At 44.3% G+C, this 14,015-nt stretch overlaps 1 protein-coding gene across 1 annotated transcript in view; it reads right to left on the bottom strand.

The window, feature by feature from the left end:
* Window positions 1–3,678: 3,678 nt before the first annotated feature.
* ANKRD36C (ankyrin repeat domain 36C) overlaps window positions 3,679–14,015 on the bottom strand; it is a 176,876-nt gene continuing 166,539 nt past the window's right edge. Inside the window, exons 84-88 of the mRNA XM_077958762.1 lie at window positions 13,005–13,157; window positions 10,795–10,865; window positions 10,363–10,456; window positions 8,382–8,424; window positions 3,679–4,034 (exon numbers count right to left, since the gene is read on the bottom strand). Coding sequence (XP_077814888.1) covers window positions 3,679–4,034; window positions 8,382–8,424; window positions 10,363–10,456; window positions 10,795–10,865; window positions 13,005–13,157 — 717 coding nt within the window. The remainder of the gene's footprint in view (window positions 4,035–8,381; window positions 8,425–10,362; window positions 10,457–10,794; window positions 10,866–13,004; window positions 13,158–14,015) is intronic.

Genomic DNA, 14,015 nt, shown 5'->3' with positions numbered 1-14,015 from the left:
GGACCCTGAGACCTCCATACCAGGGAGAATTCAAATTTCTGTCAGCCCCAGAACACCGGTGGGAGTGGCTGGACGCCCTGGTTTGGAGGTCCCTCACTTGGCAGGACGTCAAGATCTCCATGCCAAGGAGAATTCAAATCTCTGTCAGCCCCAGAACACTGGCGGGGGAGGGTGGAGGCCCCAGTAGGGAGGTCCTTCACTGGGCCAGACCCGGAGGCCTCCATGCCAGGGAGAATTCAAACCTCTGTCAGCCCCAGAATACTGGCGGGGGAGGGTAGAGGCCCCAGTAGGGAGGTCCTTCACTGGGCCAGACCCGGAGGCCTCCATGCCAGGGAGAATTCAAACCTCTGTCAGCCTGACAACACCGGTGGGGGTGGCTGCAGACCCCAGCTAAAAGAACCCTCATTGGGTGAGACCTCGATAACTATCTGCCAGGGAGAATTCAAATGTCTGTCAGCCTGAGAACACAGGTGGGGGTGGCCAGAGGCCCCAGTTAGGAGAACACTCACTGGGTGGGACCCCAAGAACTCCATGCCTGGGAGAATTCAAATCTCTGTCAGCCCCAGAACACTGGCAGGGGTGGCTGGAGGCTCCGGTTGGGAGGTCCCTCACTGGGCGGGACCTAAAGACCTCCATGCCAGGGAGAACTCAAATCTCTGTCAGCCCCAGAACACTGGCGGGGGTGGCTGCAGGCCCCCAGTTTGGAGGTCCCTCATGGGGCAGGACCTCGAGACCTCCATACCAGGGAGAACTCAAATCTCTGTCAGCCCAAGAACACCAGTGGGGGTAGCTGGAGGCCCGGGTTGGGAGGTCCCTCACTGGGTGGGACCTAAAGACCTCCCTGCCAGGGAGAACTCAAATCTCTGTCAGCCCCAGAACACTGGTGGGACTGGGTGTAGGCCCCAGTAGGGAGGTCCCTCACTGAGCAGGACGTTGAGACCTCCATGCCAGGGAGAATCCAAATCTCTGTCAGCCCCAGAACACTGGTGGGGCTGGCTGGAGGCCCCGGTTGGGAGGTCCCTCACTGGGTGGGAACTAAAGACCTCCCTGCCAGGGAGAACTCAAATCTGTCAGCCTGAGAACACCAGTTGGGGTGACTGGAGGCCCCAGCTAGAAGGACCCTCATTGGGCAGGACCTTGAGAACTACATGCCAGGGAGAATTCAGATCTCTGTCAGCCCGAGAACATGGGTGGGGATAGCTGGAGGCCACAGTTGAGAGGTCCCTCACTGGGCAGGACCTCAAGACCTCCATTTCAGGGAGAATTCAAATCTCTGTCAGCCCCAGAACACTAGCGGGGGTGGCTGAAGGCCAAGGTCTTTCACTGGGCGGGACCCTGAGACCTCCATACCAGGGAGAATTCAAATTTCTGTCAGCCCCAGAACACCGGTGGGAGTGGCTGGACGCCCTGGTTTGGAGGTCCCTCACTTGGCAGGACGTCAAGATCTCCATGCCAAGGAGAATTCAAATCTCTGTCAGCCCCAGAACACTGGCGGGGGAGGGTGGAGGCCCCAGTAGGGAGGTCCTTCACTGGGCCAGACCCGGAGGCCTCCATGCCAGGGAGAATTCAAACCTCTGTCAGCCCCAGAATACTGGCGGGGGAGGGTAGAGGCCCCAGTAGGGAGGTCCTTCACTGGGCCAGACCCGGAGGCCTCCATGCCAGGGAGAATTCAAACCTCTGTCAGCCTGACAACACCGGTGGGGGTGGCTGCAGACCCCAGCTAAAAGAACCCTCATTGGGTGAGACCTCGATAACTATCTGCCAGGGAGAATTCAAATGTCTGTCAGCCTGAGAACACAGGTGGGGGTGGCCAGAGGCCCCAGTTAGGAGAACACTCACTGGGTGGGACCCCAAGAACTCCATGCCTGGGAGAATTCAAATCTCTGTCAGCCCCAGAACACTGGCAGGGGTGGCTGGAGGCTCCGGTTGGGAGGTCCCTCACTGGGCGGGACCTAAAGACCTCCATGCCAGGGAGAACTCAAATCTCTGTCAGCCCCAGAACACTGGCGGGGGTGGCTGCAGGCCCCCAGTTTGGAGGTCCCTCATGGGGCAGGACCTCGAGACCTCCATACCAGGGAGAACTCAAATCTCTGTCAGCCCAAGAACACCAGTGGGGGTAGCTGGAGGCCCGGGTTGGGAGGTCCCTCACTGGGTGGGACCTAAAGACCTCCCTGCCAGGGAGAACTCAAATCTCTGTCAGCCCCAGAACACTGGTGGGACTGGGTGTAGGCCCCAGTAGGGAGGTCCCTCACTGAGCAGGACGTTGAGACCTCCATGCCAGGGAGAATCCAAATCTCTGTCAGCCCCAGAACACTGGTGGGGCTGGCTGGAGGCCCCGGTTGGGAGGTCCCTCACTTGGCAGGACCTCAAGACCTCCATGCCAGGGAGAATCCAAATCTGTCATCCTGAGAACACTGGAGGGGTTGCCATAGCAAGGTGCTCTACCAAAATGTGGCCACACTGGGTCTTTAAGAAGGTCTCTAATGCATTCTTCCTCACTGGGCAGGACCTCCCAACCAGGGCCTCCAACCACCCCCACCAGTGTTCTAGAGCTGACAGAGATTTGAATTATCCCTGGTATGGAGGTCTCGAGGTTCCCCCCAGTGAGGGACCTCACAACCGGGGCCTCCAGCCACCCCCGCCAGTGTTCTGGGGCTGACAGAGATTTGAATTCTATTTGAGATGGAGGTCTTAAGGTCCCTCCCAGTGAGAGGTCTCCTAACCGGAGCCTCGAGCCACCCCCGCCAGTGTTCTGGGGCTGACAGAGATTTGAATTCTCCCTGGCATGGAGGTCTTGGGGTCTGGCCCAGTGAGGGACCTCCCAACTGGGGCCTCCAGCCACTCCCACCAGTGTTCTGGGGCTGACAGAGATTTGAATTCTCCCTGGTATGGAGGTCTCAACATCCTGCTCAGTGAGGGACCTCCCTACTGGGACCTCCAGCCACCCTCACCGGTGTTCTGGGGCTGACAGAGACTTGAATTATCTTTGGGATGCAGTTCTTGAGGTCCCTTCTAGTGAGGGACCTCCCAACTGGGGCCTCTACCCTCCCCCGCCACTGTTTTGGGGCTGACAGAGATTTGAATTCTCCCTGGCATGGAGGTCTCGGGGTCTGGCCCAGAGAGGGACCTCCCAACTGGGGCCTCCAGCCACCCCCACCAGTGTTCTCGGTCTGACAGAGATTTGAATTCTCCCTGGTATGGAGGTCTCAAGGTCCTGCTCAGTGAGGGACTTTCTTACTGGGACCTCCAGCCACCCTCGCCGGTGTTCTGGGGCTCACAGAGACTTGAATTATCTTTGGGATGCAGTTCTTGAGGTCCCTTCTAGTGAGGGACCTCCCAACTGGGACCTCCAGCCACCCCCACCAGTGTTCTCGGGCTGACAGAGATTTGAGTTCTCCCTGGCATGGAGGCCTGGAGGTCCAGCCCAATGAGGGTCCTTTCAGCTGGGGCCTCCAGCCACCCATACCGGTGTTCTCAGGCTGACAGAGGTTTGAATTCCTGGAATGAGTTCCCATGGGCAGGAGCAAGGAGCCATCTTTGCTGTTTGTGCAACTTAGTTGTTACAGCCGGCAGGCTTTGGAGAATCCATACCTACCAGGGGCAAAAGGGATCCATCAGCACAGCACAGCTACTCTACAAAATCTTGGAAGGCAGATTCTTTTACCAGGTTCCTGCCCATTACTCCTTACTGGGCAGGACCTTGACAACTTCTTCCCAGGGAGAATTTAAATCTCTGTCAGCTTGAGAACACAGGTAAGGTGGTGGAGGCCCCAGGTGGGAGGTTCCACCCAGTAAGGAGGAAAGAATCAGGGATCTGCTTAAAGAATCTGCCTGGCCACTATTTGGTAGAGCAGTTGTGCTGTGCTGGGGGATCTCTTCTGCCCCCAGTCGGTTTGGACTCTCCAAAGTTGGCCCCACCCTCTCCCCCAGGCCCCAGTTGGAAGGATTCCCACTGGACAGGAACTCCAGAACTCCTTCCCAGGGAGAATGCAAATTTCTGTCAGCCCGAGACACCGGCGGGGTAGCTGGAGGCCCTGGTTGGGAGGAACAGATTGGGAATCCCCTTAAAGAATCTGTCTGGGGCCGGTCACGGTGGCTTACGCTTGTAATCCCAACACTTTGGGAGGCACAGCAGGCCAGATCACTTGAGGTCAGGAGTTCCAGACCAGCCTGGCCAATATGGTGAAACCCCATCTCTACTAAAAATACAAAAAATTAGCTGTGCGTGGTGATGGGCACATGTAGTCCCAGATATTTCGGAGGCTGAGGCAGGAGAATTGCTTGAATCCAGGATGTGAAAGGTGCGGTAAGCTGAGATCATGCCACTGTACTCCAGCCTGGGTGATAGAGCAAGACTTCTCAAAAAAAAAAAAAAAAAAAAAAAAAAAAAAAGAATCTGGGCACATTTTGGTAGAGCAGCTGTGCTGTGCCAGGGATCCCTTCTACCTCATCAGTTTGCACTGTCCAAAGCCCACAGGCTGGAATGGTTGTGTCGCCCAAACAGCAAAGATGGCGGCCAGCTCCTCCCCCGGGAAACTCATCCCAGGGAGCGCCAGCATCCTTGGCACAAGTTGGCAAGTATTGGCTGAAATGACAGGTGCCCTTGGGAAATTTGAAAGGGTTATCCACGTACGGTTGCTGATTATTTTTACAATTTTCCTGAGATGTCTTTATCGTTCTCTGACTCTCCTGTCTATGGTCAGACATTTGGCTCTCATAGGTGACTTTCTGGCTGAAGAATGTGGATTCTTCACTGTCTTGTGCTTAGAGGGGGCTCTGTAATCCCAGAAATGTCCATATCTGATGAAAGAAAGCAAAGAAGAATGAAGCAAAAAGAGATACATATCATATTCATAAGAAGATTCAATGCTATTAAGATGTCAGTTCTTTCCAATGTATAGATTCAATGCAATTAAAAATCTAAGTGAAAATGTTTATATGGAGAGGCAAAAGACCTTGAATAGCTAACACCATATTGAAGGAGAAGAACAAACTTGGAGGACAGACACTACTCAATTTCAAGGCTGACTGTGAGGCTACAGTAATGGAGACAGTGTGGTATCAGTGAAAGAACAAACGGATAAAATGAGATAGAGAGTTCAGAAATAGAAACACATTAATGCATTCAATTAATTTTTGTCAAAAAAGTAAAGGCATTATGATGATGAAACAGTTTTTTCAGGAAGGGCTTCTGGAATACCTGGATATCCACATGCAAAAAATAAATAAATAAATCACAGACCTTACACCCCCACCAAAATTAACTCAAAATGGATCATCAACATAAATATACAAAAACCCATAAAATTTATAGAAGATAATATAGAAGAAAATACAGATTATCTTGGGTTTAATGATGACCTTTAGAAAAAACACCAAAGTTGAAGTCAATAGAAGAAAGAATTGATAAGTTGGACTTGATGAAAATGTAACATTTTTACACCATTAGAGACACTGAAAGAAAAGAAAAACCACAGATGGAAAAAATATTTGCCAAAACATATCTGATTGAGAACTATTATTCAAAACATATTAGTATTCTTAAAGCTGATCAGTAAAAGACATGAGCTAAAGACCTTAACAAGTACCTCACCAAGTAAATTATACAAATGGAAAATAAACATATGTAATGAGGCTACATACAATATTTCCTCAGAGAAATGCAACCATGAGATGCCACTGCACACGTATTAGAATAACCAAAATCTAGAATGACTGACAACATCAAGTGCTGGCAAGGATCTGGAACAAAAGGAAACTTCATTCATTGCTTGTGGGAATGCAAAATGGTGCAGCCACTTCTTGAAATTTGTATTTTATGTACCTCAACAGCATGGCCTTCACTGTTCACATTCCTATTATCATTTTGGTCAACCACTTAACCAAGGTCTAATAAGTTCCACAAGTTTCCTCATCTTCCTGTCTTCTTTGCCTATTACCCAGTTCCAAAGCAAATTCTGCATTATCAGGTATTTTTAAAGCAAAACCCCACTCCTTGTTGCTAATTTCTGTTAGCAACACAGAATAACACAGAAAAGAGCAACACAGAAAAACACAAATTTTTGTGTTGCTATAAAAAAATACCTGAGACTGGGTAATTTATAAGGAACAGAGGTTTGTTTGCCTTACAGTTTTGCAGGCTGTAGAAGCATGGCAGTGGCATCCACACAGTTTCTGGTCAGGGACCCAGAAGGCTTTTACTTGTGGCTAAAGGTGAAGAGACAACAGGTATGTCACACATGGCTAGAGAGGTAGGAAGAGAGGGGAGGGGTGCCACACTGTTTTAAATAACCATCTTTCATGTAATACAGTGTGAACTCACTCATTAGTGAAAAGAGGGCAAAAAGCTATTCAGGAGAGATCAACCACCATGACCCAAACACCTCCCACTAGGTCCCACCTCCAACATCGGGGATCAAATCTTGACACAGTATTTGGAGGGTACAAGTTTGCAAACAATATTACTCTCTTTTAGTCTTTGACTTTGGACAATTTCATTATAGTGTATCTTGTTGTGAGTACCTGGATTCACCTTATTTGGTTTCCTTTGGGCTTTCTGGACCAGGCTTTCTGTTTTCTTCCCCATGCTTGATAAGTATGTCATTATTCCTTTAAACATTTTTCTGTTCCTTTCTTCCTCTTTTCTCCTTCAGGCATGCCGATAATGTGAGAGTGGTCCTGCTTGACGGTGTCCCATAACTCTCTAAAGTTGTCTTCACCCTTTTTGCATTATCTTTTTTTTTTTTTTCTGATCCTCAGATTAGGTAATTTTCAGTGACCAGTCTTAAAGCTTACTGATAGATTCTGTCAATGAACACCTCTATTAAATTTTTTTCAGTTCAGTTACAGTACACTTTAGATCTATGATTGGTTTGACATTATTGTATAACGTTTTTCCTTTTCTTGAAGTTCTCAGCTTGTTCTTGCAAAGCTATCTTGACCTCAGTGATTATTGTTACGACCACTATTTGGAAATATCTATCAGATAAATTACATATCTGTACTTCACTCAGGTGCTGGAGATTTATCTTGTTTTCTTACTTTGAATGTATTTCCTTGTTTCTTCATTTTTCCTTGACTCTCTCTGTTGGCTCCTGTGCATTTGATAAGACTGGCCTCATGTAGGAAAAGGATCTCACCAAACTTTCCAGCCAGAGATCTTCAGGTACCTCTCAAATCCCTGTGTGCTATAGTGTTGTCTTTGTTTTTTGTGGCTCCCTGGAACTTAGGATGTGCCATGCCTTGCCGGTAACCAAAAATTGGTTAAGGTAGGAGCCAGACGATACAGATGTAGTTAAAAAGTTAGAAGGCTGGATGAGTGTTTCAATTCTTTCTAACTACATGATGAAGATTAGTATGGACATTTATCTCCCACTCTCTCTCCATTAAGCTTGGTAGAGGATCTGTGACAAACACACGTATGCACACTCTGGATGCAGCCTCTGATCCTGAGGAGATAGCTTCTGAATGTGGGCCCATTGTATGCTTACGTCTTTGTTTTCTGTGGTCTAAACACACTCAAAAATACAAAATCCTGTCGCCTCCTAGAGCAAAGTTGTCAAGAAAACAGTTCCTTGGGCACTAACTATAGAGGCTGTGGAATTTGATGCATGATCCAAAAATATTTTCATTTAATAAACATCTTTGCATGTCACACATTTAATGGGAAACAAAATATGTTAACAGTCTAGTAATACAATTTTATCTTTTAGATTTTGTTTTGTCAGCACGTATTCTTTTTGTTTTGTTTTGCATTTGAGATGGAGTCACTCTGTCGCTCAGGCTAGAGTGCAGTGGCACGATCTTGGCTCACTGAAACCTCTGCCTCCCAGTTTCAAGTGATTCTCCCACCTCAGCCTCCTGAGTAGCTGAGACTATAGGCATGCACCACCACCCCCGGCTAATTTTTGTATTTTTAGTAGACACAGGGTTCCACCATATTGTCCAGGCTGGTCTTGAACTCCTGGCCTCAAGTGATCCACCCGCTCTGGCCTCCCAAAGTGCTGAGAAAACAGGCATAAGCCACTGCAGGCAGCCAGCACATATTCTTGTTATGCTTTTAAAACTAGTTATTGATTTAGAGTACTCATTGGTAGATCCTAGTGCAGAAGCTATAGAGCAGCAGTCCCCAACTTTTTTGGCACCAGGCACCAGTTTTGTGAAAGATAATTTTTCCACAGATGGGGGTTTGGGGGATGGTTTCAGGATGATGATTCAAGCATATGACATCTATTGTGCACTTTATTTCTATTATTACTACATTGTAATACATAATGAAATAATTACACGACTCATCATAATGTAGAATCAATGGGAGTCCTGAGCTTGTTTTTCTGCAACTAGATGGTCCCATCTTGAAGAGATAGGAGACGATGACATACCATCAGGCATTAGAGTCTCATAAGGAGCATGTGACGTAGATCCCTTGAATGTGCAATTCACAATAGGGTTTTCACTCCTACGGGAATCTAATGCCTTTGCTGATCTGACAGGAGGCAGAACTCAGGTGGTAATGTGAGCAGCGGGGAGTGGCTGGAAATACAGATGAAGCTTCACTCGCTTGCCTGCCACTCACCTCCTCCGTGCAGCCTGGTTCCTAACAGGTCATGGACCTGTCCGTGACCTGGGGGTTGGGGACCCCTGCTATAGAGGATCCGGATTTAAATTCAGAAGAAGTCAGAATGAAAAAGAAAGAATTATATTCTTTAGCTAAATGATTTCACAGTTAACTAAGAGAAAGTCAGTATGAGTTGAAACGTTTATTAGTGTTAATAAGAATGAAAAATAAGTACAATATGCAATTACTATTAAATGTAATTTGCCCATAGTTGCACACTGAATTCATTATCATGGCAGTTAAGTATCAGAGCTTCTGCATTTCTCACTCTTCATTTGTGTATTCAGCAACCATGTGCTAAGGTACTAGGACAAGCACTGGAATTACAAGATAAAGATGATACGGTCCACCCCTCAACAACTGTATGCTATAATCTGAAAAAACAAACAGGCAATTCCCATACAGAGTCATACATACAATGACAGGCATAAGACAACACTTACTGGAAAACACAGAAGGGATACTAGCCCAGGTTTGTGTCAATATTGTAGGCTTTTTGGTGGAGGCAATTCATAGGTTAATATCTGAAGGAGAAGGAAAACACATGGAGAATAGAGGGAAGAAGTAAATGCAAAGAGCTGGAGGTGAGGATGATCACTGTGGAACTCCATGTAGTTTAGTTTGGCTGGATGCTAGAACAAAGGGGCAGAGTGTGGTAAGTGGTGAAAGATAAGGCTGAATAACTTGACAAGAACCACACTGATGTGGGAGGTTTGATTCCATGCTAAGGAATTTTCAACTTTTCCCAGGGGCAAAAGTAAACCAATAACAAGGTCAATGACTGGAGATTTAAAATGTCACTGGTCAAGTGACTGCTTGTGACCTGTAATTGCTTAACTAATTATTATCAACGAGTGTGGGGTCTGTTCGCCTTAAATCACTACCTTAAACCTTGAGAAATTGATGATGCCTTTGTTTTCTGAGAACAGTTTCAGTGTGCAGGCTGACAGTTCTATAGGGGTGGCAGAAGAAAAGTGTAGGGCCAGAAAAAAAGGGATACACAGACTTCTCACGATTTTTTTAAAGCTATGGAACATGACGAATTAACAAGGCATAAGTATACTCTTCACTGTGAATGTTTATGTTTTCACATCTTTCACTGGATATGTGTAAGAAAAAATATTTAATGTAGCATTTATTAACCAAGCAATTGAGAGGAATACCGTTTATTTCAGAAATCAATGATTTGAATTTAATTCATAAATTTTGGCAACATACCTTCACTACTTCCTGAACACAGGCAGCATCTGAAATAAATCAAATATTACTTATAATGTTTCAGTCAAACAAGGGACATTATCATGTAAACCCACTGTAAGTCATGGAGCATCTGTCCTGCAGATTGATCATCCCTAATCTAAAAATCTGAAATCCAAAATGCTCTACAATCTGAAACTCTCTGAGCACGGACATGACGCCACAACTGCAGCATTCCACACCTGACCTCATGTGACAGGCTGCGGTGAAAACAGTAAAAACTTTGTTACCTGCAAAAAATTACTGTAGAACATCATAGAGGATTACCTTCAGGCTATGTGCATAACTTATATATGAAACATAAACGAATTTCATGTTTAGACTCAGGTACCACCCCCAAGGTATTTCATTAGGTATACACAAATATTCCAAAATCTGAAAAAAATCTACTTTTGGTCCCAAGCATTTTGGACAAGGGATATTTAACCCGTCCTACTGGAAAAATAAAATTCCTTTTCAGTATGACAGAAATTAAGAGATTGGCTTACCAAACTTGAACGCTGCAGGATTTTCTCAAGCCGCTCAATTTGGTCATCCTGTTTTTTAATAGTTTTTCTTATCATGGCATTTTCTACTTCAAGCCTAAAATGTGCATTTTAAAATAATTACTCTCACACATAAATTTTTTAACATCATGTAAACTCTACATAAACTTCTGAAGGTATAATTACACAAATTCTTAGCAATTGTAAAAGTAGATGATTGGGCTACTGTGTCATTTTTCTACCTGCGTTTTGTTGATAATATGAAAAATTTAGGAATAATATAGAAAAATGATGTATTTCAACATAGCGTACAAATGAAACTTCTTTGGTTTCACAAAGACATACTTATTATCATAACTGATACAATTTTCATACTACAGTGCTCTTTTGCTTTATAAATACTCAAGTTATTTTGTGTACTGCTTCAAATTTTACTTGTGTGCATGGCCTTCCGTCTTCTTAGTACATCTTATAGTAGCTGTAAGTTGATCCTGTATTTCTTGAAACTAAAACAAAGAATTAAAAAAAAATTACATTTGGAAATGATCTAAATGTCCATTAGTAGATAAACGAACCAACAAAATACATATAAAATGTTTTTAGACTATTAAGATCTTTTAAAAAAGATCATAATCTAGTAGAAACCATCCCATTACCTGTTTTTTGTAATTAATTTGAGTGGGACACTGCTACACCCCTTCAATCTGCATACTGTTTACGGCTACTTTTGTGCTGTAATGGCAGGGCTGAGTTATTGCAACAAGGATCTTATGGCTCACAAAGCCTTAAAAAATACTGTCTGGCCCTTTACAGAAAAGTTCACTGACCCCTGCTCTAGGACTAAAACACAACATTCTTCTTGCTTTTGAATTACATTTTATCAGATAAACACTCAAACTTACAAACTGGTAAAATGTGGAAAGATAAAGGATTACCTCATGCTAAGCATTTATATTTTGAATTCTAAACGCTACCACATCAACTATAATTTTTTTTTGTATGTATGCATTTAGTTTTATTATAGCAAAGCAACTTGCACATTTTTTAATATTTAAAACTAAATAAGCATCATCTTTCCTTTCTAGGGAAACAAGAAGAAAATTTAAAAATAAGCAGAAACAGGGACGGGCCCGGTGGCTCACGCCTGTAATCCCAGCACTTTGGGAGGCCGAGGCTGGCGGATCACGAGGTCAGGAGATCGAGACCATCCTGGCTAACACGGTGAAACCCCTCTCTACTAAAAATACAAAAAATTAGCTGGGCACGGTGGTGGGCACCTGTAGTCCCAGCTACTTGGGAGGCTTAGGCAGGAGAATGGCGTGAACCCAGAAGGCAGAGCTTGCAGTGAGCCAAGATCGCGCCACTGTACTCCAGCCTGGGCAACAGAGAGAGACTCTGTCTCAAAAAAAAAAAAAAAAAAGGCAGGAACAATATTAAAATCAACAAAGTCAGTTCCAAATAAGATCCTACAGGATCTTATTGACTCTCCCACCGAATGGCAGGACTCAAGTCATCATTAGGAGAGAAGTAATTTAAAAGCGTCATCTTAAACTGCAAGGATGCCCATTAAACATGCCAAAGGAGAAGCCTTGTTGTCTAAATGCCCACTTAACCAACCCAAACATCTCAAACCCATCCTTTGCTGACCTTCTATAACCCCCTTTTTAGTTTACCTTTTTCTATAAACAAGAGAAAATAGATACATGTTTGCAAATGCCAACTGTCCATATTCATATAGAGACAGAGTGTGCTCTCTGAGCCCAATACAAAGAGAGAGTGAGGACTTTCATCAAAATCAAAATTGATTCAGTAGAATGGCCTTTCTGAACAAGTTAACCTGAAATCTATGAAATTAAGTATACACAGGTTCTTTATTCATTCAGAAAAGTAGAGATTAAAAATAAGATAATTTTCTGAAACATTCCATTAGGCATTATCCTCTGAATTAATCTGGCTTGCCTCACCATGCCAATAGAGAAATCACTAAAAACAGACGGTTTAACAGGGGAAAAAAGAACCTCTCTGAACTTCTGTGAGAAATGATGCATAATTCTCAACTTTCCTAAGGTTAAATATTTAAGAAAAAAATATGTATAAAAAATGGCAGAATGAAAGCCAGAGATTAAGATACAGGTGCAGGCCGGGCGCGGTGGCTCACGCCTGTAATCCCAGCACTCTGGGAGGCCGAGGCGGGCGGATCACCAGGTCAGGAGATCGAGACCATGCTGGCTAACACGGTGAAACCCCGTCTCTACCGAAAATACAAAAAAAAATTAGCCCGGCGTGGTGGTGGGTGCCTGTAGTCCCACCTACTCGGGAGGCTGAGGCAGGAGAATGGCGTGAACCCAGGAGGCGGAACTTGCAGTGAGCCAAGATTGCGCCACTGCACTCCAGCCTGGGCGACAGAGCGAGACTCCGTCTCAAAAAAAAAAAAAAGATACAGGTGCATTATAAAGATAATAACATTTAAAAATAATTAATAATAATGAAAATACAAAAGAAAGCATGCACTATAAAATTTTAATAAAATTAATTATAATAAAAATACAAAAGAAAGCCATCCACTAAAATTAGTACCCCGACACTTTATATTGGTTAACCAGCTCCAGATTAACAGTTGTTGGCGTGCAAAGTTTCATACATACTTGACTTCTTATCTGGTCTAATTTCTTCCTTGAATCCTGCATCTCATTTTCTAAATGGACGCAGTGACGCGATGAAGCATCCAGCAAAGCTTTTGTTGACGATTGTTTGTTTAAGACATCATTTCGTTTCTGCTGAAGTTGTCTCACAACTACCTGATAAGATGTTATTTTTGTTACTAATTTTACAAATCATCTTATTATTAAACCATTAATAATATTTAACTCTGAAGTATACACTTTGAAAAATATCACCACACAGACCGATTCACCTTCTTTTCCTCGTGTGTACTCACTCCTGTGTATTACTGAATCCAGTTGAGGATACAGAAGGTGTTATCTTCCTGCCAAATTGGTATTGTTATTCACACAACATATTCAGTCCACTAGTCATTCCTCCCCTGATGAATTTGCAATGCTTAAAAACCTTCTGAAGTCTCAAAAAGAAATGAGTATGTGGGTGAGACTGATGGTAGTAACTTATACATTGTGGAATGATTTCCCTCTTTTTTTTAATTAGAAACTCAAATCAACCTCAGAGTTCTTCACATTAAATCATATGCTTAAATCCTTCCAATAGATTTCTATCTCAGAAAAAAAGTAAAATTCCAGTGACCTTAGATGCTCTAAGTAACCTGCCCTCCACCTCCTGCCCTGACTCAGCTGCTACTCTCTCCTCCCTACTCACTCCATTCCTACTCTATGTGAATCCTGACACTCCTCATCAGTCTGAAATCCTCCTCAGTCTGAAAATGGGGATCCAGTCAAACTAATAAATCACAGATAGCTATGCCTCTCTTTGTCCTGGACAAAGTTATATCCAAATGATAGTAACTGAGCCTTGAAATAAAAATTATGAGCAAATTTTTTCTTTAAAAACTGAAAGTAAGGGGGGGCGGAACAAGATGGCTGAATAGGAACAGCTCCAGTCTCCAGCTCCTAGCGCCAGCGACACAGAAGACAGGTGATTTCTGCATTATCAACTGAGGTACTGGGTTCATCTCACTGGGGAGT

The sequence above is a fragment of the Macaca mulatta genome, chromosome 13, assembly GCF_049350105.2.
Source record: "Macaca mulatta isolate MMU2019108-1 chromosome 13, T2T-MMU8v2.0, whole genome shotgun sequence".
In the NCBI taxonomy this organism is placed as follows: Eukaryota; Metazoa; Chordata; class Mammalia; order Primates; family Cercopithecidae; genus Macaca; species Macaca mulatta.
This window is presented reverse-complemented; position numbering and strand designations above follow the sequence as displayed.